Genomic DNA, 26,901 nt, shown 5'->3' on the forward strand with positions numbered 1-26,901 from the left:
CTAGTTTGTCTGTTTAAAATATTTAGGAGTGCTCATATGAAAGTGATGAATATGCTCATAATTATGTCCATCTTTATAAGATCCAAACCTAAGAAAAATATTCAACAAAGCAAAACCATTACAACATGATTTAACCCATGCAATTAAATCATACACTTGATGCAGTATAATTAACACTTCTTCCCAATGTTCTAGATGGTTTATTTCAGACACAGGCCACAACCCTACTTACATAAAAATCATAATCTATATACACTATCTGACTACAGGTCTTTGAGTATAATGGAGAGACTTAATTACACTGATTGGATTAATGCCACAGGCACTCTATAAATGGAACTCCACCCGACAAAGGCGAGCAGCGCATTTATCTAGTAAAATCCTATGCCCTTGTAAGTTTTTTTCTACTGATATCAGTGGAGATAGAATTCAACCCCACGTAATGCCAAATACTCAGCCCTACTGTTAATATTGCACAACTTTCTTTTGAAAATTATGGTAAAAATTGTAATTGTTCATGCCATATTAAAATCTGAAAGTTTTGACTACTGTCTATTACAGTAGATAGATTTGCAGAAGGAAAATGTAGTGCTTACTCAAAAAAGCAGTGCTAAATAGCATTTAAAAGCAGTGCCATTATACTTCAAAAGAACTACAGTTAATTGGAAAAAGTTAAACTTATTCCTAAAAGGTATAATTTTCTTTCTGTTTCTAGGCAGACATGAAAGAAATTAGGATCACAAAAATGTTCTGTGCTGAAATCAATTGAGTAAAATCTGAATGTGAATGTTAACTTCAGCAAGTTTCGTCATGTGGAAAACACTGAGCAAACTTTTGCTTAAACAGGAAGCCAGTGACTGAGTGCTAAATGAAAAATGAGTAAGCTCAACTGTTAGGTGTATAGAAGAAGTTAAGATATTCTGTATTATGTAAATTAGAAGTAGTAAATACAGTATTGCTGGCAATTGTCCCTCTGTAGCAATATCTATCTCAAACTTCATGACTCTTCCACTGATATTCAATATAAAATAAATCCCTTCCTTGATATTTATCTTCCCCTTGCAATGCCCATGGAAAAATGACCATGTTAAAGAAATAAATCACTTTTTATGTAAAAATCTAGTCCTTTTTACTTCTTGACATATGTATCATACTGCCTCAGGCATTCTCCTAATTTCTGCTCCAGTTACATAGTATGTTTTAAAATGCTTATGCAAAGAGTATTTAACATATATATTGTATTTTATGTTCTGAATAATAACACATTAAGACCCCAGTTTTCAAAAGTGCCGAGAAACATGGGCGATATCTCATCATCTACAAAATGAGTCACCATACCACTTGGCAAATATCCCTATCAAACAATCTCAGAAATTAATCACCTGGGTGAAAGAAGCATTACCTTCAACTTATGCTATGACACAGGAGACTGATTTTTCCCAAGGCACATGCCAACCCAGTGGAAAAAAATTTGAATCCCAAATCAGAAGTTCTTGCTTCTCAATATTCTGCTTAGCCTGGTAATGACCAGTGTGTCCCACTTTAAGAACACTTTGTTCCTAGACTCCTCTTTTACAAGATGTCATGTACCTCATCCCCTTAATTTCTTATGAGATACACTGACCTGGGATTGAAATGGATGTCCTCGGGAACTTGGCTGGGATCAGTGACAATTCTGTCATTATCAATATAGCTATCCAAGTCATCTGGGATCCTAAATTTGGCCATCTGGACTTCTGAATCACTTAAGCCAGCATGAGATATGCGGGCATAGCCCAACCTATTGGATACAAGAGTTAGTTTAAAGAAATAACTCAAGGCAATTTCACCACATTCTTAATTAATGTATCTTTTTTTTCCAGGAGTTATTATTTAACCTATCAACCTAACTTCATTTATGTGAATCTTACCTTCAAAAACCTTCAAGCACTCTGTAAATAAGAGCTTCATAACAAAATGTCACGAGTAGTAAAATTGAGAAAATTTGACAGCAAAAATAAGTTCTAGGTCTAGAAACCTATTTTTAGAATTAGTTTTAGAATATGCATACTGGTACAAGATCACCAACTTTTTTCATTGAAGAGAGTTTGAAATTCAAGAAAGGAACTCAGGCATCAGTGGAACGAGTAATGAGAAAAATAAGATTGCAAGTGGGAGTTTTGTTGTTGCTTTTTTTTTTTCCTACTCAATACTGTTACTTAAGACAGCTATCTAGTTTACTGGGTTTACTTCTGTGAAGACTGCAGAATTTGCAGTTTATTCAGAATAAACTGAATTCCATTCTGGTACATACATCACCAAGAGAACGATTTACCAGCAACTTGATATTAAAAGATATGGAGTGCATAGGTTCCAGCAGAGGAAAGTGCTTCAGTGTGGGCTTACACAGTTAAAGTTTCCACTGAATCCAGCATAAAGCTTGGCTGGATTAGATCAGCATTTTGCTTCCACAAACCCTACAATCATGGTTCAAAATTTGTATCTTCTGTGTCACATACTAATTAGGGCTTAGTCTTCACATTTTAGAATGAAGCTGCAAAGACAGAGCTTTGGAAAAAAGTAGGTTTTTGTTACCAAAGCAGATTAGATCTGAAGGCTTTTGACACAGAAGGATGAAACCTCTAATACTGTCTTTGTGAATGATATTCAGAAATACACCAATTCATCCTGAGATGGATGTTTCACGTTATTTCATGATATATCTAACTGTCCATAAATAATTGTTTACGGATATAACACTCTTCCACAATTACCTAAAGAAGGGTATAAAACTGATTGTCTTAAAGATGTTTAAAACCAATGAATAATGATCCACTTTAACATACCTTATAACTCCACGATACATAATATAGCTACACCATCTGTCATGATCTGTACTGTCAATATCCTATGAGTGAAAGAAGAAAAACAAAATCAAGAATATAAGGCAAGCTTTCCTTATGGGTAGGCTTTAAATCAGTATCAGAACCAATGTGTAAACCTGCTATAGAAAAATATTTTGCCTAGAACGTTGTAATAAGGTAGAAAGGTAAAACCCCACTGCCAGACAAATTACACAACTTTTTTACATCTCCTGACAGAAAATCGAATTGCAGAACTCACTTTTAAAACAAAATAATAACAGAATTAGAGGTTGGAAGAGACATCTGGAGGTCACCCACTATCAACTCCACACTCAGAGTAACTTCAAGAAGGTTTCTCAGGGTCTTATGCAGCCAATTTCTGAATATCTCCATGGATGGAGATTTCACAACAACTTTGGGCCTCTGTTCTAACGCTTGACAACCCTAACTGTGATTGTTTATTTTTTTCTTCTTCTGTTCTAATTGACATTTCCTTGTGGCAACTGCTGTTCACTGCCTCTTGTCCTTTCACTGTGTAACTTCACCTTCTCTACAACAAGTCATGAGGTAGCTGAACATTGTATTTGAAAATGTGCATGTATTTTCTTAAATGTCTATTTCCAAGTTATCCATTTGAAATATTAAGCTTAATGTTTCAAATACACATTATCTTTAACAGCTAAAAGAAGCAGTATTTTTACATTACCTGGACATTTCCGTTTTCTATTAGTTCAGTATAATCTCTGGATCCAGGAGCTGATGTGATGTATCCTAGAAATACAACTTGCTTACTGCTAGTCTTCAATAGATTTGAAACAGCTATAGCCTGGAGTTTTCTGTCCAAGTCTTCTCTGAAAGAAATGGAAAAGAGTTTAACATATGTATGTTTTAGCTCAGAATCTTTTTTTGCTATAACATATTAAACCACAAATGAATCTGACATCTTTTTTATTGCTCAGTATTACAGAGTATGAAAGTTTATAGAAAGCTCACTGATTCAGAATGATCACTATGTTCGATAAAAGCCACATGGTCGTGGCAGATGTAATTAGGATTCTCTTTCTAACCATTATAGGTACAACTTTTTCTATTATGGTTTTGTTTTTAATACTGATCTCATCACTAGGAAATGTGCATGTAAGGCTTTGTCTCTGCCTGCACTTGAAATGTAATTGTGCGAGCACAGAATGGTGCATAACAAAAAGCTCCCATGCTAACAAAACTTTTAGAATGGACAGATCATGGTTAAAAGAAAAAAAAAATCTTAAAATCTGGGTCACATAATTGATGAAATATGACTTAAGAGCTACATCATCCCATTAACACTACTTAACAACATTGGGCAGGTATTCTGTATCTCTTTAACAAGATTTACACAACAGTTCCAATGAGACCAAAAGTCACAGTGCAAGTGGAACCTGGTAAAATACTGCATTGGATCACATTCCCTGTCCTTGGATTTGTCATAACATAATGTAAATACAGTTTTCTTTCTACAATTCTTCACATTAATAACTTTAAACAGCTGTGCAGAGGCTGTTTTCTTCTGTATTTTGATAGACTGGGCTAAATACCATTGAGAGAGGGAGCTGATTTTGGAATCTGTAATCCCAAAAGACGACAAGAATTTAAATGCTACTGTGTTTTCTAAATAGCAGAACTTGACTGCAGCAAAGGCATTGGGGAGAAAAAGGACACACTCAGGAGACAAAAAACCCCAACCATTTAAACAGAAGTCTGACCTGTGTATAGGTGAAGTTGCCTGCTCAGCTAGCTGCTACTTCTAGAATCACACCTCTCTAGAAGTTGGGTTCTTTTCAATGGCACAGGCATGGTTACATTTTAAAAAGTATTTTAAAAAATCCCTAGTTTTGCAGTGTATATATAGTTTATCTATCCTAAGCAGCAGATGAAAAAAAAAAATTAAAACCAAGCAGCTGTATGTGCCATTTAATTACAAATTCACTCATCTCAAAACACAATCTAATTTGTAATTGTTTCCCATGTTTCTCCACCTATTTTCTCCTTCATCTTTATCTCGTCTCTCTGAGGGGGGAATACAGAGCTATTTTCTTCTACATCAACAAACAGTTTATTGGAGAAACAAGTCTTAATCATCTGTATGAGGCACAGAATGAAATTCTTCTCTAGAGTTCAGCCTAGGAGTGGTTTCTGACAACTATGTATGTTTGGTAAAAGGGAAATCTGTATACAATTTGCATGCTTGGTGCACAGTTTCTGCACAGGGGAAGGAAACAGGGAAGCTCAGTATGGCATTACGAGAATTCCTACTGCTTTCTGAGCAGCTTCTTTGCATATTATATTCTGCACCCAATCCATAAATTTGCTTCTCCTTGAATTATAGCACATACAAAAATAAGTCCAAATCTTACTACACAATCGCAAATATAATACTAGATATTGCAGCAAATGAAACAGAAAATACAGCTACATGAAGCATCACAAAACTCTCCCTTATTAATATTCATTACATACAAGTAATCAAGACATTATCCTAAAGAACTGAAATATACACCATAATCTTTTCTGTCACATATTTGAGTTATTGGTATAATTCATCCTTTCAGAATCCAGGGATCAATTTAGATATTTCAGTTTCATCTAGTCAGAAGGACAGTGAATGGATATTTTTGTTGCTTTTTCAACACTATATTTTCTTGGAGGTTTCAGAATTCTTACTTTTTATTTTAATAAACATCAATTGTCCATTAATGCTATCTAACTGTAATTATAACCAGCTGCAGTCGTGGAATGTAACAGATCTGTTCCCCATGCAGAAAGTCAGAAGCATGCTATCCTGCACTGAAATGTATCTGTAGTCCTATTGTGTTGTGGTTTTGCCGAACTATATATCTCTAGTAACCCAGATATTAGGTTCAGCTAAGTGTTGGGTGACATGTTTGTCCATTTAAAAGAATGCTTCAAAATTTTAAAACAGTAGCTATGTCATAGAATTTCCTCCAATGTGCCTTCTTAGAACCAGTATTACAGAAGCATATTTTAAAAGGTACAAAAGAAATCCCAGAAATTCACAAATTACAATTATGTTAGATGGCTTTGCACGACATAGTGTGACAAAAAAATAAAATACACACTCTTCATTTCCAAAGTGGGCAACCACAAAATCAACCAGTTTCCCTGTGAAGTTGACAGTCATGGAGATGGCAGGTGCAATCTCTCCCTCTGGAGATGGAAGGAGGTGATGGGCAGATTTTACAATTGGATACCTTGATAGCGCCATAATCCTGCATGAGAAGAGGGAAACAGTTACATTTCGTAGTTCACAAGCATCACAAGTGTGAACTAAGCAGATAAATGTGAGCAGAAGACTAATGGTCACTGAACTCAAGCCATCAGACCAGAATACAAACCATCTCTAGTGGACTATTCTGAATCTAGAAGGTTTTCCTCTAAAATATTACTTAAGTACATGTCTAAAAATGTATTGTCAAATTCATTCCTACACTAAGAAATACCATTCCACATATACGGATTCTTACACTGAGCCTTTCAAAATCTGCATCCTCAGACAAAACAGAATGTTATACTACCAGTAATTAAAATGTGTTTTATTAGAAGTAGAAGCAGATAGAAATACACCTTTAAACCAGGAGATTTCTCAACCTTTCAGCTTCTGTTTGGAATCAACCTTAAAAGAATTTTGGGTCAGGTTTTTCCAAAATATTTCCTGAAGAAAATTTCAGAGAACGACTCTTCTGCATCACTTAAAGACAAAGGCTCTGGAAGAGGAAAGTTACTAAATTCCCCTCACATACGGAAAAAATTAAATAGCCATTGCAACATCACTAGGAAGTTCTATTTGCCACAGAGATCTGCATATCCTCCTGGAAAAAAAGCCACATCATAAGCCACTATTTTCCAGAGGGCAAAGACATGCAGCTGCTAGTTGGTTAAGCACTGAAGTAAAATCAGACACAGAAAGTCTGGTCAAATAGACACGCACCTTTCTATGCCCATTTCCCACTATACAGCCCAAGCTGGATTTAAGGAATTAAAAAATTTCTAATAACTCCAGGTGCAGTTACATTTTCCAACTGCTATCACATTTTTAAGTCTGAAATCTAAAGTTTTCATAGGCTAAAACAAAATAATGAGAAAAGCAAATCAGATATAGTACTTGGAATGCCAGACATCCACCTCTGTACATCAAAGGGCAGGATGCCATTCTCTGCATCACCACAGTCAAAGTAGCGTATACGGCCAGGCACCAAAAATTGATCATTTTTAACAATGAGAAAACTTAATCTGCATTGCACTGTAATTAAAGGGAATCAAGGCGCATTCTTAAAGACAAGCCCTAACAAGTCATTACGGTGGTTATTATTCCATTTATTCTTTGCCCGTGTTCTAGTGGAGTTAATATTGGGTAGTGTATTTACATATATTTACCGTCACTGTGTATATAAAGATGACTCACCCCCAAGTGTGATCTCTTGTGCTTGGACCAAAATCCGTGTAAAATCCTAGTCTTTCTCCTAGCCACATTGTTGGATCATTGTTCCCAATGAATGGTTTAGAGGCATCACTCTCTATAATAGTGATAAAATCTGCACCTAAAGTGGGGAAGAACACAGAAAATAGTTCCAAATTCATAGCTGTGACCTATACGTGTGACTATGTAATGTAATAATTTCTCTTTTGATTACACAGAGACAGACACAAGCCATTCAGGAGTCAATTGGGGAAAATCTTTCACTGGCAACAAAATCATGCCCAAACTTTCTGTCACTGCAGGCTACACAGCCTCAGCAGGACAGACACTTAGTGTCTGTATGCCACAGCACCTTCCTGGTGCATAACCGGATGCACGTGAGACGGCATGGTATCATATACCTAGTGCAGAACATTTCAAAAGCATTAGACATAATGTGCATACACAGATAAACAGCACAGTAGCAAGTCTACTGCCTTCAACTTGATGAACAAGCACTACACAGCACATTTGCACTTACCTTCATGCACCAAATCTCATTCTGCTTCAAAGGGTCCTGTGCAAGAGGGAGCAGGTTGCTGCTGCCAAAACAGCAGCATCAGCCCATAGCAATCTAGTGTCAGCCACCAGGCACAGTAAGAAAAGGGTTCCCTGCTCCAGTGAATTGTTGACACCTCACTTTCTCAGGGCACTGTGGTCCCTCCCTGTTCAGATGCTGAGGTATGGTTTTGTCAGGGGAATATGACAGGTCTTCCTGTATTTTAGCTGCAGGATATAGGAAGAGCTATGTGGTCCCTCAAGGAACTGGCAGCTAAGGAAGACCTGCCCATGCCTGACGGAAGGTGGGAGTCTGGAAGCTGGGCACGTGGCTGAACCATCCAGGCTCCACTTCAGCAGCAGGCTGGTGTGGCTGCAGCAGCAGCAAGTGCTCCCTTCTTGCGGTGATTATGCCCCCGCGGAGTGCTCTCCTACTCTAGAAGGCAGATGGAGTCACCACTTCATCCGCAGCCCTTCTGTAAGGAATTAAGACCGCTCTGAAATGTCTTATTTAGCACTATGAAAGCCATGCTAGCAGGGAAAATGGTAGCTCAGAGTACTTTTAAATGGATTCCCAGATTTTTGCTTCTACATCATTAGCCTATATGCTGGCCACAGAAACAATGACTGAACCCATCAAGAGGCCTTGATGTTGCCTCCCTTCAGGGCAGACAGGAGTTCTAGTCACAAAAGCCATCGCATGCTGCATCTTCACTGTTCCAGCAGAGAGAAGATGAGCCCAAGGAAAGCACACCTCCGCACCTCTGAAGATAACCCCTATGCTGAAGAAGCAGGCCCCTCTTTTGTGGCTCTCAAAATCAGCTACTCTTCTTTAGCAAACGAACAGTTTAAGAATCTCCAGCTTAACTCCGAATGCATTAATGCATTTCCTGGAAATTATAATGTGGTATTTTATGTAACAGCATACATGTAACATGAAACTCTAGAATACTGTTTCCAGCAATCAGGAATTAAGATTTATTCATTTATATTTTGGAATTTGCTGCCTTTTTGACTTACCAATTGCTTCTTTTAGAAGTGATACTTAATTTCCACAAATAAGTGCTCAGCAAGTAATCTCTTTTTCTAATATTCATGAATTTAAACTATAGGTAACAGAAATAAATGCATTCATTACAGTTAAAAAATAAATATGCAAAGATTAAATAAATACCCAGACATGGGTATTGACCACTGATCAATCCCTTTCAATGCACTCTGCAGCAGCACTGGCCTTTGGTCCAAATTCTTAATTTCCTATAGCTAATTTTCCAGTGAAAATCATATCCATGAGCAACAGGTTAGAGACTCTTCTTTACAGTACAATCATGACAACTCAACTAGGCTACAGTCACTAACTTTCTTTCATAAATTGCTCTGGCTCAGTGATGGGAACACACTTGTCTTTCTCCCCTGTACACCTTGTTTAGGGCATTTTAATTTCAGACCCTTTAGGAATTACATAATGCTTCACATCTGAAAAAAAAAGACCAGTTATAAAACATTAAATTTGATCCAGAAGGATATTTATCATTATTTCATTTATGTAAAGAATTTCTCTATAGACAAGGAACTCAGCAGTAATATGAGGAAAAAAAATCCAAATAATAAACAAAATGTTTCCTCCAACCAGAAAACTCTTTAAAATACATTAAAAAATTATAATCTCTGCAAATGGATTTTCAACAGAAGTGATTGTATTGGAACAGCTCACAAATTCAGGACAAAGCCACTAAACATAGGTTTTTGTGTTAATGTGTTAAATCTTATGTTAATGGGTACTCAGTTACCCAGCATGTGCTCTTGTTTGTGTCTCTTCATATGAACCCTCTCAAATATAAATGAAGTGGGAAAAAAAATTGTTACCTGTCTGATTAAGCAAATCAGCTGATCCTTCCAAATTAGACCATCCATCATTGTCATATCCAAATCTAAAAGGCCAGATCATAGCAGAGAAGTCTCTTTTTGGAACCTCAAAAAAATTAATGGAAAAAAAAGTACAATTTGACTTTCAGGTATTATACTTTCACAGTCAACAACACTGGATACATGGTGCCATAAAAGACACGCAAGAAGACATGTTTAACAAACATATTTTCCTAATGAAAATTTGCTATTAACAAGAGGAGAAAAGTCATCATAGTTAAAATGAATTTGTACAAGTAACAGTAAATAAGTGAACATGAAAGAGATTACCAATTTTTTCATCTAAGAGGGACTACCCACTTTTTTCCACATTATAAGGTAAACTTTGCAAACATTAAGCATCTTAATCTTAATTGTTATCATTGCAATACCTAATTTTTTGCCGGACAGAAAACTGGAATCTTAGGACTTTTATCCAATTTTCATAACTAGTCTAAGTCAACCAAGTTTTCAGAGAGGTCAAATGGAGAGTTATAAATAAAAAAACATAGCATCCTTCAGCTGGAATGAACCTCAGGCTGCTAACAGCATTGTCCAGTCAAGTTTTGAAAAAAATTCAAGTAAACTCATTTATAAAAGTAACGCTAAAATTGAATATATGAGGCAAGCATGTCTCAAGTTTTCAGAATGTTTTTTTTTTCCTTCATAGCAGCACAATAAATCTCCAAAGACCCAGACATTCCCCATGTTCAATATGAATTTACAAATTAAACTTTTTGCTTCTCCATTTCTGCATTTATTTTGCTGAAGACTTGAATACTGGTACAAAGAGTCCTTCAGCACCAACCAACACACCTAGAATACCACACGCGCACTTTACTGCATATTTGAAAGTTATCACCTTCACAAATGCACTACTCACCCCTTGGCCTAACTTCTTCTGGTAAGTTTTATAACGTAGACCCAATCCAAGCAAACCAACACCAACAAACAGCCACAATACTTGAAACAGAAGCATACAGAAAAGTTGTTTTTAAAGCAAGAGAAAATGATGTTATTATTGCAGTTAAACAGAACTAGGTACACCATCATTGTAAGATGTACTATTCATAGAATGGGAAATGAATACATTTAGATTTCCATGTATGCCAGTGATAACACCATTCCAGAGCAGTGTACTGAAGAGTGTCTATACACATGCAGAACATCTACATGTATGCAGATATACTTAGATTCTCCAAAACATAACAGGCTCAGCAGATAAAATATACCAAAACTCCTTGGAATATTTATGTAAAAATGATGCCTACTGAAGCATTCACTATAGGAGATGAGTAAGAGCATCATGTAAACCTTCCAGTGTTTTCCTCTCTGTGTTCCAGGTATGCATTTGTAGTCTATAACTTTTGTTTTGTATTAATACAACATGTGGAAGAAAATTTTGTTTACTTCACAAGCCTTCAGACATCAGAAAGACGTGATCCCTGCCAGACCTCCAGAGCAGTCCTTTGTTTGACACATTCTTGGAAAGGCACTGTAGCTTCAGAGAACCACAGTTCAGCTCTCCCATTGCTGCTGTAGCCTTCCAAGTAACTACAGTGGACACTTGAGAGCTTTCAGGATTTGGCACTTCGTAATTTGATGATCAAACCCCTCTGCGGTTATTTCGTTTACAACGTGGTGTAAGGTATCTACAATGATTTCAGGAACTCCAGTTTATTCTTTCATAAAATATTTAAACAGACATGTAATTACTTTTATGCAAGTTCTCTAGAATAATTTTGTGTAAACTTTAAATAAATTTTATAATGTCAGAAGAAAAGACATGCTGTTTACATTAGTAAATGTCAAGCAATTTCATACTCTGCAATATGCAAAGGTGCTTGAAGGGGAAGCTGAGAAACAATACAATTCTGAGCATGATGAAGAAATACAAGAGTCACTGTTGTAACCTGGGCTTTGCTGTGCTTTCTGACAGACAGAATTTTGAAGTATTTACTCCTGTGAAATGTTTTTGAGTAGTAATATTTAAACGACTTACACTGGTGCTCACATTGCCTCTAACATACCAACTCTCAGGGGCCAGGTTCCTCTGGCCCATGAGTATGTAGGGTGAAGACCTTCATAAAGATTTCAGAAACAGCCCTAAAAAGTGCTGAAGCACTATTGTCTTCAGTTTTCAAATGAGCCAAAATGAGATATGCAGGTAAGTGATTTGATCCAGAATCACACGGAAAAAAAGAAGATGCAGGAATTTGAACCTTCAGCATCCTGATCTCTATAGGGTTAGTATGCCTAACATCTAGCATTTTTTTCCTTTACCAAAATTCACAATACTGGCAGACTTTTTCCTTAGCAAAAGTAATCTAACAATGGAAACAAACCTGAAGCTCAAATACAGGAAAGATGGGGAGAGACATTTTGCAGGGCCTGTTACAACAGGACAAGGGGTAATGATTTTAAACTAAAGGAGGGGAGATCCAGGCTAGACATGAGGAAGAAACTTTTTCACAATGAGGGTGGTGAAACACTGGCCCAGGTTGCCCAGGGAGGTGGTCGATGCCCCATCCCTGGAAACATTCAAGGCCAGGCTGCACGGGGCTCTGAGCAACCTGATCTAGTTGAACATGTCCCTGCTCATGGCAGGGGGGTTGGACTAGATGACCTTTGAAGGTCCCTTCCAACCCAAACTATTCTATGATTCTGTGATTGTAGAGAAATACTTGAATTGGATGGATTCCAGAGGTTAAAAACCCAAAAAGCAGTAAAATCTCAAACATTTTAACTTCTCTTCAAAGCCTAAGGAAAAAAAATAGACCTCATACATATCATCAGGAAAGCTGATATCTCTGGGCACGGCTCACAGGCAGGAGATGAAAAAGGTTTCCTGAGGACAGGTCTGGTCTGAACATGTGGCAGGATTGTGCAGAGATGTCAGCACAGAAGGTTTTGCAGGACCATCCCCTCACACAGGAGGAGTGTCACGTTATACAGCAGCTCCTGGGCCAGCCAGCTGACATGGCCTGGTAAAGGGTGTCACACTGAACGGCTTCAAAATCAACATACCGAATGGGCTGAAAAATCATTCATATCTTTTGTATACACTTCTAATAAATCCCAAGATCCAGAGACACCTCCTGCTCAACTGCCAAAATGAAATCACAAATGATGCCAAATCCATTTTTACGTTTTCTTTTTTTCCTGGTTCATTTTTTTGGTTTCCATTTAACTCATTCCATGAGAAATAGCCTCTCTCTCAACTGTAATCATAATGAAGCCGCTCCTCAGTAAGAATAGGTCATAATTAAAACTGGAACTAGGGCAATACCAACTACAAGTCTGGCTCTAAAACTAGCACCAAACAACCATTTCTAATATACTTGAGCAAAACACTCCATTGCATTACTCTTTTTCCTCAGACACTATTCCTAAAGTCAGGGAAGAAAGGAAATAAAATTATACTTACGTAGTTTAATATAGTTTTTACTCTTTTTGAATAGTGCCTTTTGGTTGCTTTTCACTTCAAAGATAGAGCTAAGGTCCTTCTTGGGTCCTGTTAGAAAGTCTACCCCAATACATAACATGATAAACCCTGTAAAAATATAAGTCATTAGCTTTTTCATAGAGCTTTAACATATTAAACGTTGCTCAGAAATGCACCACGTATAAACTCCCAGCTGTTGTGTTACATTCAACCTTATGGCTCCAACAAAGACAATTCAAAGCACAAACCCAGATAAATCCCATACTCAACGTAGTAAAGCAGGCAATATGAGATTTTTTTGACAGAGAAGTCTCTACTTATCATTGTCACAGTATTCACCTCACCTATGCCTGCAGCACTTCAAAAATTTTTAATTTACATTGTTGTATTTGCTGACATAAGCATTGCTTCCAACAAAACGAGCTAGTGACATTAAACATGCCACTAATGATAAATATTTCAAAAAATTTCAAGTTAGGAGTATTACAATAAGAATTAAAAGCTAAAAGGTTAATTAGAATGCCACTGAATGCCCGTTTCACACAAAAATAATGAAGTTCAATATTATATTGTTTGTTGCATTTTGTTTTGCTTTGTTTTTTCAAATAAGCTGCTGTTAAGATTTAATACACCTGAAACAGTCCTATTAAGCCTGCTTTGTGCTGATGACTGAAGAGCAGACCTAATAGTAAAAGTATCCAGCCAAAGACCCCTTCACATAAGGTTCTCTACTCCAGAATGTGGTGAGCTCCAAAATACAGGCCACCCTTGGGTCTTTCACAATGGGGGCTGCTGCCACTAAGGCTGCTCTTGCTCTTCCCTTGCAACCCAGCAGCCAAAGGATCATGTCATTACCAGATACCTTCGTGGTCCCCAGCATCAGGCTGCCAATCAAGCAACCCTCAGAGCCTGTCTCATTAGTCACTATGGAAACACAGAGATATTTTAACTCTGCTGGTACTACTGGGTTCCACTACTGCACATTTTATCAGGTTTCTTCTGTCACTGAAATATTTGTTTAAAGCCACGTTTGCCTCTCCTCCATTCAGGTACTGATTGGGAGAACAATAAAACCCAAAATATTTTAATCCTTTCATCTGGGGCAAAGTAGCAAATCTTGCATCAGACCCCCTCACCTCTGCATATCCCAGCACCAACTTCCACAAAACCTCGAGCACACTTAGCCAGTGTTCTCAAGCAAAGACTGATTTGCAGTGGAGTTTCACGGTATTATATCAAAACAGCTAGCACACAGTACGAGAACTATGCTAAAATGCTTCCTGGCTTCTATTGAGGGCTACAACTCTCAGCTCAGCCCAGTGCTTTCAAAGTTTACCAGAATTAATCTAGACAAGAGCAATTAAGTTACACCTACATATTACAGAACCTTAAAATAACAGCTTGATGAAAAAAATACATTGTTGGTTGTAGACGTCTATTATCTTTGCAGATGACCTGCTCTGACACCAAGATAGAAGTAACACGTTTTTATACAGGAACTACAAAAGTAATTGCTCAGCAGTTTGTTTTAAAAAGTGTAAGCAGACTGCAGCAGGTTGGGAGGCTGGTTTAACATGGCAGCATCTTACACTCTTGAGCTCCAGAGCCAACAGAACCAGCTGTGCTTTTTAAGAACAGGCAACTAAGCACACCTGTAGATACATTTTAAAAGCCAGTAAATTACTTCAGCGTACTGTTGCCCTGCACTGAAAGGGTATCTTTTCAACAGGTAGTTCAGACTAACAGTACAAGCTCTTTTCCCATCCCTTATGAGCTAAAAGATCCAGTCACCCACAAAGAAAACATAATGAATTGGATAAGCGCTCTGCTGGAGAAGGTGCATGCCCTTAATATCTCTGTGGCATAGTTCATAAACTATAGAAGTCAAGCTTTATTTCAGAGTTATAGCTGAGGATAAAATAACTGTTACTCAGTATCTTCTTATTGCCCTTACTTGTTACACTAGTTGCAGTGAAGTTTTGCAAACCAGGAAGCTGGGTCTAGTGCAATGGAGAAGGAAGAACACACAAAACCCTTCTCAAAGGAAGACTGATTCAAAACTGTGAAAGCTGATGGAAGACCAGGGATCCGACCCCTCAGCATCATATTACATCACAGTGAAGTGGCACAGAAGTTTTGAACATAATGATCTTACTTTCATTGTCACTTTCCTTGGTGCGGTTCCCTACCCAAACTGTGGCAAGAGAAAGGCAGGATATTGGACAAGAGGAGAAGGCAAAGAATAGCACTTGCACCTGAAAGAAACCAGAAGAAAACAAGCAGTTTGACAGAAAGCCAAGCTGTAAGGGAAGAAGCGCAGCGACAAATACACAATCTCATGGTATAATTTGCAAATCTTTGATAAGCAATGCGGTGGCCATCAAAAAGAGAGAAGCTGGATTCTCAGATGGAATATAAACTCATATAGCGCCATCAGCTGAGATGGGTTCAGGTCACAGTTCTCTTTCTACCAAGGAGAAACTCGGGGCCATCTCTGTGTTACTATCCAGTGATCATGTCAGGTGAATTAATCACAAGCGTGTATTTCAAAGGAAGTGAGAAAATAATTTGATGTAACAGCTTGTCTTTTGTCAAAGCATTACTCAAGAAAGCAATTGACACTCCTCTACCACATGCTTTCTTCATATAACTTCAAAAATAAAATTAAAATAGCTGAGATTACTGTTTCTGCGTACCCCCTGAGTGCTTTCAGAACAAAGAAAAGTGCAAGACATTACAGGAACTCTCCTCAAAACATAATAAACTGAAGCTCTGCACGTGATTGTTGTAATATGTGTAACACATGTGGAGACTAAGAAACTGGAGTGACAGAAACTGGTTGCAAAGACATTTAGGAAATCTAAAACCATTGGAGCAACAAGCCAAGCACAGCATTGATTAATCCTTTTCAAACAAAATAAAGGATAATGCCTCATATTTTAAAGTGTGCCACACACTTGGCTCAAGACAATGTTTGGCATTGTTTAAATATAATTAGTGAAATATGCTACTGAAACACATTAGTACCTATTAAGAAAATAACTGTGGAGACAAAACCAGAAAGGGTTGGGTTCACTTCCACCTCTCCACCTTCATCAAGGGATCATTTTGCTAAAACTTTTGTATTTGCTCACCTCAATTCTTCCTCGTTGTCAAATACCTGACAATTTCTTATATCTCTCTCCTGCTTGCATGTTTTTGACACCGTAGGCTTATCAACATTTCTCAAAACACACTGGTGTGTCCACAAAGCAGAAGGTAGAGCCACATGGAAATGAAGCTCAGGTCTCAAGCGCAGACTAGCTAGATCAGCATGGTGCTGCACTTTGCTCTTCAGAGCAGGGCTAAATAACACACTGAAGTGTGTTACAGTTGTAGTAACACAGCCTTCAGAAAGCCCCTGAGTTTCCAGAAGCTACATTGCCATCTGCGGTACCATACTGTTATCTCAGGCAGCCAACACACAGGGGCAGTCACACCCTGGACCACAGTGCAGCTGTATTCTTAGGGTGACTGATTAATAGATCTCTTTCTCAGTTGTGTACTGAGTTATCAGACTTCTGCCCTTTGTCATTTTCCCTCAGATAATTCCATTTTCTGCCCACATTTAAAACTATTTCTAAAAGTAAAGAAACAAGTAGATTATTTTCTTGATGTCTCACTAATTTTCTTATAGAAACTCTTACCATAGGAAATCAAACAGGAGCTGCGCATTCAGAAAGACTATTTATAAACTAGATACATTTTAAGCATCTGTTTGAGTCTCAAACAAACATATGTGTATTTGTTCATAGTCGCAAATGTACCTAAAAGAAGATGAGAGCTTTCTCTAACGTAAATTCCTCCAGGTACAAATTTATAAGCTGTACACCATACACAGAAGAATAATTCAAGAACGTAGGTAAACACGGCTGTACTCATGGCTTTCCCGGGATGCAGACAGCTGATGAAGCGTCCAGCCAGTTGAGGCCACACACACATAGTAAAGACAGCGAGAATGTTGCCTGCAACAGCAGCACTCCAGGTGTGTAAATAAAGGAGCCCAGCCGAAGACACTAAACCTGCGCAGGGATAGAAAATAATAGGTTAAGTTACAGTCAAGTATATTATCCGCCACCTTCTTTTTCACACTGTGTCTAGGAAAAAAAGAGAGTCTGGGAAAGATAACTGTGCTTTGCAGCCCTGAGAATTGCAGCACTAGAAGCACAGTTATTCCCAGTAGCCAAAGATTTACTTTTCCTAATATCTTATTGTCTTAAAGATTGCATATTCAGCTGAAAAAACTACAGCAAAAAGACAGCAAAAAAAAAACATTATAAAGAGCCAAAACTGAACAGTTTTCTTACACAGACCTCTCCCAGCACAACAGAGGGATGATGCAGTTTTTAAGAGGTTAACAGCTCTGCCTGTCATGAACTTCCCTTAATATAATATAGAAAGAACCAGACACATTAATGTGAAGAGAAGGTATCTTTCCCCGATCTTGTCTCCTTTAGATAACCCTATAATGGGCAAGAAAACAACTATTAATCTTATACTGACTCTAAGATCCTTGATTTACCACACTGTCTTCAACTGTGATGGGATTTGACCCTAAACAGAAAATTAACAACTACACAAACTTTCTATAACAGGACAACTTTGTTTTAAAACTTTATTGTAGGTAAGAAAATGTTTATTAACTTTCACATCATGATAGCAAATGTATAGAAATATTTTTAATTACTCTTCTGTAGCAAGATTCTGAGCATTATAGAATACAATGTTTGAATCAGCTGAAGAACCATTCTGTACTTGCTTCAAATTAGCAATGTATGTACATCACAAATGAAATGCTCATACTCACAGTCTGCACACACATTTCTTAAAACTAACATCTGCAGCAAAAGGTAAATTATTTGGGCAGCTGATGGTTTAAACATTGCCAACTCTTGTGCCTTTATTGTGACCTTCCTGATATTTGGTATTATATTTTGGTTCCTGACTAGGAGAAACTCAGTTTGCATTAAGTATCTTTTCTTCAAGGTCATGGAAAATGATTTGAAAGCGTTGGCTCTTAAGTGCTCCAAAAGAGAAGGTGAACAAGAGCACGGACAAACATAACTCATAATTTCCTTTGGTTTCTGCATTTTGATATGTCTCAACTTATTATTAAACATTTGTAGGAAGTACTGCTTTGTCTTCTTGATATAAATATCTGCAAACAATCAGCTAAGGCAAAAAATTAAGCAGATTTATGTTTTTATTAAACAGCATTTACACCACTAAATTTCACTCAGATGGGCCAACAAATTAAACCAAGCTGCATCCATCCATCCATTCTGAGAAGGTATGGAAAACACATGTCTCCACAGTTCAATAGCAGAATTATTTCCATCTCCTCCTACTTGCTCCACAGCATAGATATACCATTCTCCTGAAATTGGATGTCCAGATTCAGCACTTTAATCCCTCTTCCCAGCACCCAAGATCCACTGTATGCAGATTGATTCACGGATATATTGATCCAGCAGAACTGCTCTGATGTTCATATTATTTTACTGCCTAGAGGTTCCTGACACCTAAGGAGACAGGAGGCGAGCTTGCCTCTGGGTGAACTGCTCATTAAATTACAAGGTATTGTACCTATTGCACAATCAAGGAGCTTGTGTCATCTCAGCCCCATAACCCCAGATGTAGCCTTACACAATGCAGATAGTGAGAACTGAGAGGCTACTCATGTGAAGAGAACCTGAACAGGGGCTGTGAAGGGAACAACAGTGCTCTGCAATGGCCTGGACATTTGGCCTGTAACCTTTAGTCCACTGGTCAGACATGCATACTGCAGTTAGTGACAGAGAAAAGGTTGCTTTGATTAGCAATTGAATTTTCTGAGATGTGGTGTATGGTCACAGGGCTTGAGTAAAGGGAATAGGGTAACAGAAATGAAAATTCTGCTCAGGATTTGCACCTACCTACAAGAAACCAGGCAAAACTGGTGACAGAAGACCAGCTCCAAAATGAAAACATCAGTCCATGAGCCAGACCCAACAGAACTGTACCTCTAATACAACGAGGAAAAACAAATCATACATTAATGCAATTTTTTAAACACCTGGCATTCAAAAAGAACCTTCTAGACATACAGACAAGGATGCTTGGGAATATTTTATATTCCTTTTATTTTAAACAGAGCTCAATTTGAGCACAAATTGTCTTTATTTCACACTCTGCTAAATTTTCTCCCCTTTACTGGACATAATATCCAATTGAAAATAATGGCAGTTCATCATAATGAATGAGTGAGCCACATTCACTCCACTGAAATACTAGGCACAAAAGGCAAAAATAACTCAGAGAAAATGAGAAGGAGGAATCCATCCCCGAAAGAAGTATTTTCTTCACGTCAAATAGGGGATCTTATAGCATCTAACATTGCTATTGGTCTTGGGTAGCTCTTGTCTACACCAATTCCAAATTATTAACTATCTCACCTGCTGCTGCAGGAGGTACCTGACTCAGAATTACTAACCTGGTCTCTTTCTAGATTTTTGGATTCCAGGTGAGCAACACACAGCATTAAGACTGTGGGAAAGGCAGGATGTGTGGCTCCAGCCATGCAGATGATAGAGGAAGATCAATTCTAACATGACCATCCGGACAGTCAAAGAAGAAATTCCTTTATAAGTCCTTAAACCTCAGTCCTAATTTAAAAATGGGTTTGCAATGTGGCCGGTCAAAGAAGAAATTCCTTTATAAGTCCTTAAACCTCAGTCCTAATTTAAAAATGGGTTTGCAATGTGGCAAATCAAGTTTTTCATTGCTGAAATAAAAATCATGCTGCATTAGAAAATTTTAAGATGTATTGGTTTAGACACAATGCCCAGAGGTATCTGAAATCAAGAATGAATCCACAAGTCCTCTGTGTGAAGTACGTTGTACCCATTTTATTATATGTAAAGTTCCTATACCATCATCTGGTTGAGTTTTAATTTGTCACTGAAAGAGCAGTGGCTTTTGATTACTATTTTGTTTAAATTATCATAATAATAATTAAAAAATACTTACCCATATGGATTAGGATCTGGACCTGTATGGGGATGACCACTTACTGCCCATCTAGAAATTAAAGAGACCTCCCCAAATATCCACAGGGTGAGGAACAGGAGGCTGCCAAAAGCAACCCCTGACAAAAGCCAACGAGGGTGGGAAACAGTCTCTTTAACTGCATTACTAGTTTTGTTTGCTTCTTGTTTCCTCTCATCTCCACCTAGAATAAGAATAGAAATGTAGCTGAGAAAACTGTCAAATCCTATTAGAAAGGGTTAATGTGAAAAAGAAATAGCCAAGATCACTAAATTACCAGAATAAATTACTGGCTCAGACAAACACTAGCTTATCTGATCATTTGTGGAAATCGATAAGACAAAAAAGTCTCTGATAACATTCCTATGTCTGTCAGGAAAAGCTACTCACCTTAAATGTACAAAAATGGCAACTTGCCCATAGGATTATTCTTCATACTACTGCAATTTAAATGATTAAATTTGCTTTGAAAATCAGCAGAAAAGTTATTAGAATTTGTTCAGAGTATTCTGTTCTCTGTAACTCTAAACTCTGATAAGAACAAAACCCGACACTTTGAAAGAAGCCAAAAATAAACTCCCTTCCTTCTCCTTTTTCCGTGCACTTTAGATCTTCTCTCATAAGGAGAAAATAGCGCCTTTAATTGCACAGACATATTGCTTTGTTACCTTGGAAGAAGACAGATTCCCTTCCTAATGCCCTGTGGTAGATTCCCTTTCCAAATTATGATGACAGCTTGGGTTTCATTTATGTCACGCAATGCAAGTCTACAAACAATACACATGATGCCAATTTATACCTACTTACACACAGATAAGGTCTTGTCTTTTAGTTAATTCATTCAGGTTATACTGAGAAGGAAGGAACTTCTGAGAATTTAACATGAGCTGCCTTAGCTAACTAAGCCAACCTCATCGTCTTCCTTGGCAATACTACCCTCTGAGTTTCCCAGTGTGCTCAGCCTGTGCCTCCCACACTGCTGTGTACTCTGTCCAGACTCTCCAAGAACTCAGACAAATTTTGACCAGGACAACTTGTCTACTCTTCCAATTCTTTCTGTTTATTTTGCCACATCCCCAGTTTTGTCCTGTCGCCCCTTCTCTGCTAAAGAATACGCACTGGCAAAGAAACTCAAAGAGCAGGCTCAATTAAGAAAGTAACAAATACCACAGATGTTTCATGTTGGAATGAGGACAGCCCAGTCTGGTTTTATTGGTCTAGGTTATGCCTTTGTTTGGTTTACCGTCACATTATAGATACCACAATTAGATGGCAGTTCCAACACCATCTTACTACAGCTTGTATGAATTGTGATATCGATACTGCCACATTAGGGGTAGATGGTTTCTCCCATGGTAGATAGTAGAAACCCCATGGTTTCTGAAGCCTGCAATGCTCATGCATCAGGTCTAAAAACAGACTGTACCAGGGGGAGTGGGGGTGGGGTGGGGTGAGGAAAGGATCAAAACCCAGTGAAATATAAATAGGTATACCTTAGTATGTTTTCCTAACTGCCATATTTGCTGTAATATGCTTACCTGAATAAATTCGCTCCACTGCTGCTATAAAACCAATTATCAGTATGACAGTATTGGCAGCTTGTGAGCTCCAGACTGGGTTTAGTGATGTGTACCAGATGCGAAGAACAAGGAGCATTATCTTGCCTAACATGAAGCCCCATATCCTGATGAACCTGTAAAAATCAGTTTTAGAAATACTGGTGCATTTGAGAGGAAAAAAAAAATCTTAAATTTGTGGGAAGGAAAAAAACCCAAAACACACAACTTTTTTAATATAAAGAAGTGCCAGTTGACATCCTATCAGTATGAAAAAAATACCTTTGTAAACTGTTTCCTGACCACCATGTTACTGTTTGAACCAGCAGTGAGGTAGAAACACCTGCAGCCAAGACGAATAGTCTGATTGAAGCATTTGGTGCCTGGTATGATGCTAAGCTTCCTACAAACAAACACACACACATACAGAGGTTGCTTTAATGGGCAATAGACATCAGGTAATAAGGATTTTCTGTGCATTCGTTCAATCTTGTCTGTAATTTGGATGGCTGCACCATTCATCTGAAAACACAGGACACTAGACGTTTTTAAACAAACCAAAGAAATGTAGGTATGGATAGAAACTGGGTATATACGACATTATAGCAGCTACCATTTTTAGGAAAAAAAAATAACAGGAAGCAATTATCCCACTGATTGCCTCAATTTGAGTATTTATGGTCATTGACTCCATAAACAGGGTATACGGATAAAATATCTAAGCATACAGATAGTCCTCAACAGCACACCTACATAACTCAAAAGCTGTGAAAGTGCACTGGGCCAAAAGCCATGTTGTTTTAGAAAGGAGCAGTCACCATACACTGCACAAGGCAATTGCCTTGGTGTGTGTGAACAAGGTTTCCTCTGGCTCAACATCTGGAGTCAGAGGGGTCATTAGCAGCCTGTGTCACCTTGTTACTGGAAATTGTCACTCCCCCAGTCACTGGAAGAGACCATGCACATGCATATCTGTCATTTGCCAGAGCACAGTGACCTTGCCTTTATCACCAGTTTTAAACGCTGCTAGCAGGTTTGCAATTCAAGTGACTATGGGTCACACACATTCTTTTAACTTCAGTCAGTGAAGCAAATTCTGACCCAGAACCAGGGACACACAGCAGAAGCAGCAACATCATTTTGCTACCAGCCATTTGCTAAGTGAGTGTGAGTCAAACCTGAAGAGACATTAAGCAAGGGAGGCCAGAAAAGGAGCCACTGATTTTCGCAACGCACGCTAGTAACCCTCCAACTGTCTATTTGCTCATTCTGCTCAAAGTAAAAGGTGCAAAACTTAGAGGAAAGATGGTAACATGAAATCAAGATGTAGTGAAGATGTTTGGGTAAGGACTTCAGCAGAGATTGCATGTACAATGCACACCAATTTCTGTCACTCAATTGTGCTGAAATCTGCAACTCTGCCTCTTCAAATCTTTCATCACTTGCACCAGCCAGATTAAAGCTTGCGTGGGTTTGCCTGCAACACCTTTTGCTGCTGCGCAAGTACACCCAAAATGTGAACACATCTATCCAAATTGACTGTGTATTGTTTGAAGACATAGATTCGAATGGACACTAACACAGGGGTAGTTCATTGTTAGTGGTTTGTTGTTTGTTTGTTTTTTTAATAGAACACAAAATCAAGTAGTATGCATGGATGCAGAAATTAAAACAAAGGTTTCAGAGAAAATAAAACTTCCTGAAAAGGCAAAAAGAAATATAGTGATGACTAAAGGAATAGTCTTTCTTTCAAAACGAACAAACAAACAAACAAACAACCCCCGAAATATTCTGGTTTTAGCTAAGCATGAAGAATTCCCAGATTTTTTTATTGTGAAATTGAAGACTGAGTATTTCCAGTGGAATGGGGTGGAGCACACATGGCATAGATTGTTCTGCCTGATTTTGTTCAACAAGCCCCAAAGGTCTAGGTATAAAGAAGGAAAGAAAGCACAAAAAATTGAGGAACAGGAGAAACAGGAGCACAGCATAATAGGACAGAAATAATTTAAAAGATAGGATGAAGCTATGAGAACCAAGTGAATGGGAAGTCATAAAGCCTGGTGCTGCCTGTGCAAGGGCATCTGGATAACCTGAGAACTCGCAGTAGGGAGGCAAGTAAAGAGCGAGATTTACCACTGGCTGCTAAACACCTTGCTGGAGACAAAGAGGGCGAGGAACATGCTCTTACATCTTGCCCAAATGCTAATGCTCACCATAGGGCAACAGGTAAGGAGAATAGAAAGTATAGTAGAGCTGGGAGAGAATACAATGTAGACTTGCCAAGGGTTGGACAATACTGGGAGTGTCTGGGAGATGGAAACAGCAAAGCAATATGGTGACTATGGGAACAATTCTTGCTCTGGCAGGAACAAAGGGGAGGTCATAGCTAGGGAAGGCTGAGGGAAACTGGGTCTCTTTAGTTTGGAGGAGACTGAGGGGTGACCTTATTAATGTTTACAAATATATAAAGGGTGAGTGTCATGAGGACGGAGCCAGGCTCTTCTCGATGACAACCAATGCTAGGACAAGGGGTAATGGGTACAAACTGGAACACAAGAGGTTCCACTTAAATTTGACAAGAAACTTCTTCTCAGTGAGGGTAACAGAGCACTGGAACAGGCTGCCCAGGGAGGTTGTGGAGTCTCCTTCTCTGGAGACATTCAAAACCCACCTGGACACATTCCTGTGTAGCCGCATCTAAGTGTTCCTGCTCTGGCAGGGGGATTGGATTTTGAGGTCCCTTCCAATCCCTAACATTCTGTGATTCTGTGATACCTACATACAGTAATGCTCAGGTTAGCCCAAAAGTGAGGGTGAGCACAGCTTCAGTTTCCCCATGCTCCACTAACACACTCCTTCCCCAGATTACTACTGAAGGTGCTGGCTTTCTGTTTGTAGTTAATATCTTTAGGAGCTTGTGATTCAGGTGAAGCAAACAAGCATAAACCAACAGACTTCAGATTCCATTACAGGACTGTCATTGCTCTTTTACTTAGCAGAACAAAAATTACACACATTTAAGCAATCTCCGTCTCTTCTGGCAAAGTGAGCTAGTAAACATAGCAAGGTAATCTGAAGGATTTTGTGTTACTGTGATATCTGAAGGAATGCAGGCTGCAATTTGAAATGTTTACACTCATTACTAGTTTCTAAATTAACAGATCTTGTAGAAAACAATGCACTCAGCATGGATGCAGAAAGCTGAAGTAGAAGCCTGCTCACTGAAAACCTTATTAAAAACCAACCAAAAAAGTATTAGGACCGTTATGACAGAAAGCGTAGAAAAATAAAAGAACGTGGTATAAACATGCTTCATCTAAACTGGTGAAACCAATGAGCTGTGTTCAGTTCTAATATCTTTTAGAGATAAAGAACAATAATTATTTTTAAAACTAAAGTCATGTAGTGAAAGTAAGTCAGAAGATACTGTTCTGTCTTTTTCCAATAAAAGAAGATGATTATATGGAAAGTGATTCTCTGCTTATCACCTTATATTGATAAATGAAGAGCCAGGAACTGCTGCTTGAGAAACAGAAGCCAAAAGCTGCTGCTTCTGAAAGACATCAGTTACCAGCAGCATTTGCCCTGTCCACAGGACAGAGACCTTTGTCTCCTCTGAGTTCATCCAGGTGTTGCAAACTCATTAGCAACAACTTGATTCTGAACGTGGCTGTAGCTGCCAAACCTTCTCCCAACAAACTTCCAGAAAATCAACAAAAACCAAGACTTGCAACAGTCAGCTGAAGACCAAAGAGGGAATCCCAGCAAGTCTTGGTTTACAGGGGAGCATGTGGAATGGGTAGTGAGGCAGTTTTATCTTGAATATAAGATCAAACTTTCTTCCTGTGCAACTGACAATATGAGAGTCATCTCACAGACAGTATGAGCCTACAATCTCATCAATATGCTACAGGCATATAGACATATTTAACAACAACAACAAAAACATATGTTTTAACAAAATAAAATCCTGGTTCAGAAAGTAAGTCTACCAAAAAGAACATTTTGCTCACCGCAGATTACTTTTATAATAGCCCAAAGCTGTTCTGTAACGTCTTGTCTCTGCTCATTGCCACAGACACAAAACTGCTATATGAAAGACACCCACTCTGCCCATCTCTGTGCAGTGTCAAAAATTATTTTCCTATTGGGCACAATTTGTATTAATTTAAAAGCTTCTAGAAATAAAAGTAAAATGAGATTTTACTTTAATTATGCAGTACTGGTCTAAAAACCAACACAATGGATGGAAACAATATTCCTTTGACCGTATCTAAAAGCTTGAGAGAAAAAGAAAAGCGTGACTTTGAGGAGAGCAGAAACTTCTTATTCCTGTCTCTTTTCAGAATCATCTGAATTTTGAGGCCATTTTGAATCTTTATTCTTACGCTTTGATACCCAGATGGAATCTAGAACTCACTATGGTGCATACTTACCAACCGTAGTCAGTCTCAGAAGGGCTAGGATGTACTTGTTGTTAGCCAACCTCCAAAAAGGGGCAAATATCAAGAATACTGGAGAAAAGAAGGCAACAGCAAATAATTCTAGGCCTGTGAGTGCTAGCGTCTGAAGAGGGAAGTAATAGATCATCGGTGGCAGTGCATGGTAAAGAGACCAAGAAATGTAGCCTAAAAAAAAAAAAGAGGAAGAGAGAATAAAAAAATCATAGATATTCAACAGCATGGTTTCCTGGAGATTACTTAAAAATATACTAATTTATAGTTCCAAAGTAGAATATCAAATGTTGATTATCAAATGTATTTGAAAGTAGTTCAAGTACCAGTAGCCACTTTCTCTGAATAAACACTTGCTATTTCAAGTTAAATAAACACATTTTCCAGGGATCAGAATGAAGAGAAGAAAACAGCTCTTCATTTACTCAGGCCGTGGTTCCTACTTGGATGTTCAGTGCAGGAGCGCTCCAGCTAGGAAAGGGCTGGGGTTCAGAGGGAACAACACTGGCTACATAAGTAGTCCACCCACAGTGTCAGGGCTCCCCGAAGCCAGATCAGTGTCTAACCGCTTTATCCCAGCAAACCGGAGCGCGGCTCTCCGCTCAGGACGCCTGTCCGG

General features: G+C 38.3%; 1 protein-coding gene across 1 annotated transcript; it reads right to left on the reverse strand.

Moving 5' to 3' along the window:
* CWH43 (cell wall biogenesis 43 C-terminal homolog) lies at nucleotides 1–26,433 on the reverse strand (the record flags this gene model as incomplete). The annotated part of the gene is made up of 15 exons (XM_080344126.1): nucleotides 26,265–26,433; nucleotides 22,108–22,228; nucleotides 21,808–21,962; nucleotides 20,252–20,453; nucleotides 19,159–19,247; nucleotides 17,011–17,265; nucleotides 13,187–13,312; nucleotides 10,643–10,722; nucleotides 9,721–9,826; nucleotides 7,303–7,438; nucleotides 5,960–6,109; nucleotides 3,550–3,694; nucleotides 2,826–2,887; nucleotides 1,625–1,780; nucleotides 1–88 (listed from the first exon to the last, which is right to left on the reverse strand). Exons 1-15 carry the CDS (start codon nucleotides 26,416–26,418, stop codon nucleotides 1–3), a joined length of 2,025 nt encoding a protein of 674 aa, XP_080200252.1. The 5' UTR covers nucleotides 26,419–26,433.
* Nucleotides 26,434–26,901: the final 468 nt, after the last annotated feature.

The sequence above is a fragment of the Nesoenas mayeri genome, assembly GCF_963082525.1.
Source record: "Nesoenas mayeri genome assembly, chromosome: 4".
In the NCBI taxonomy this organism is placed as follows: Eukaryota; Metazoa; Chordata; class Aves; order Columbiformes; family Columbidae; genus Nesoenas; species Nesoenas mayeri.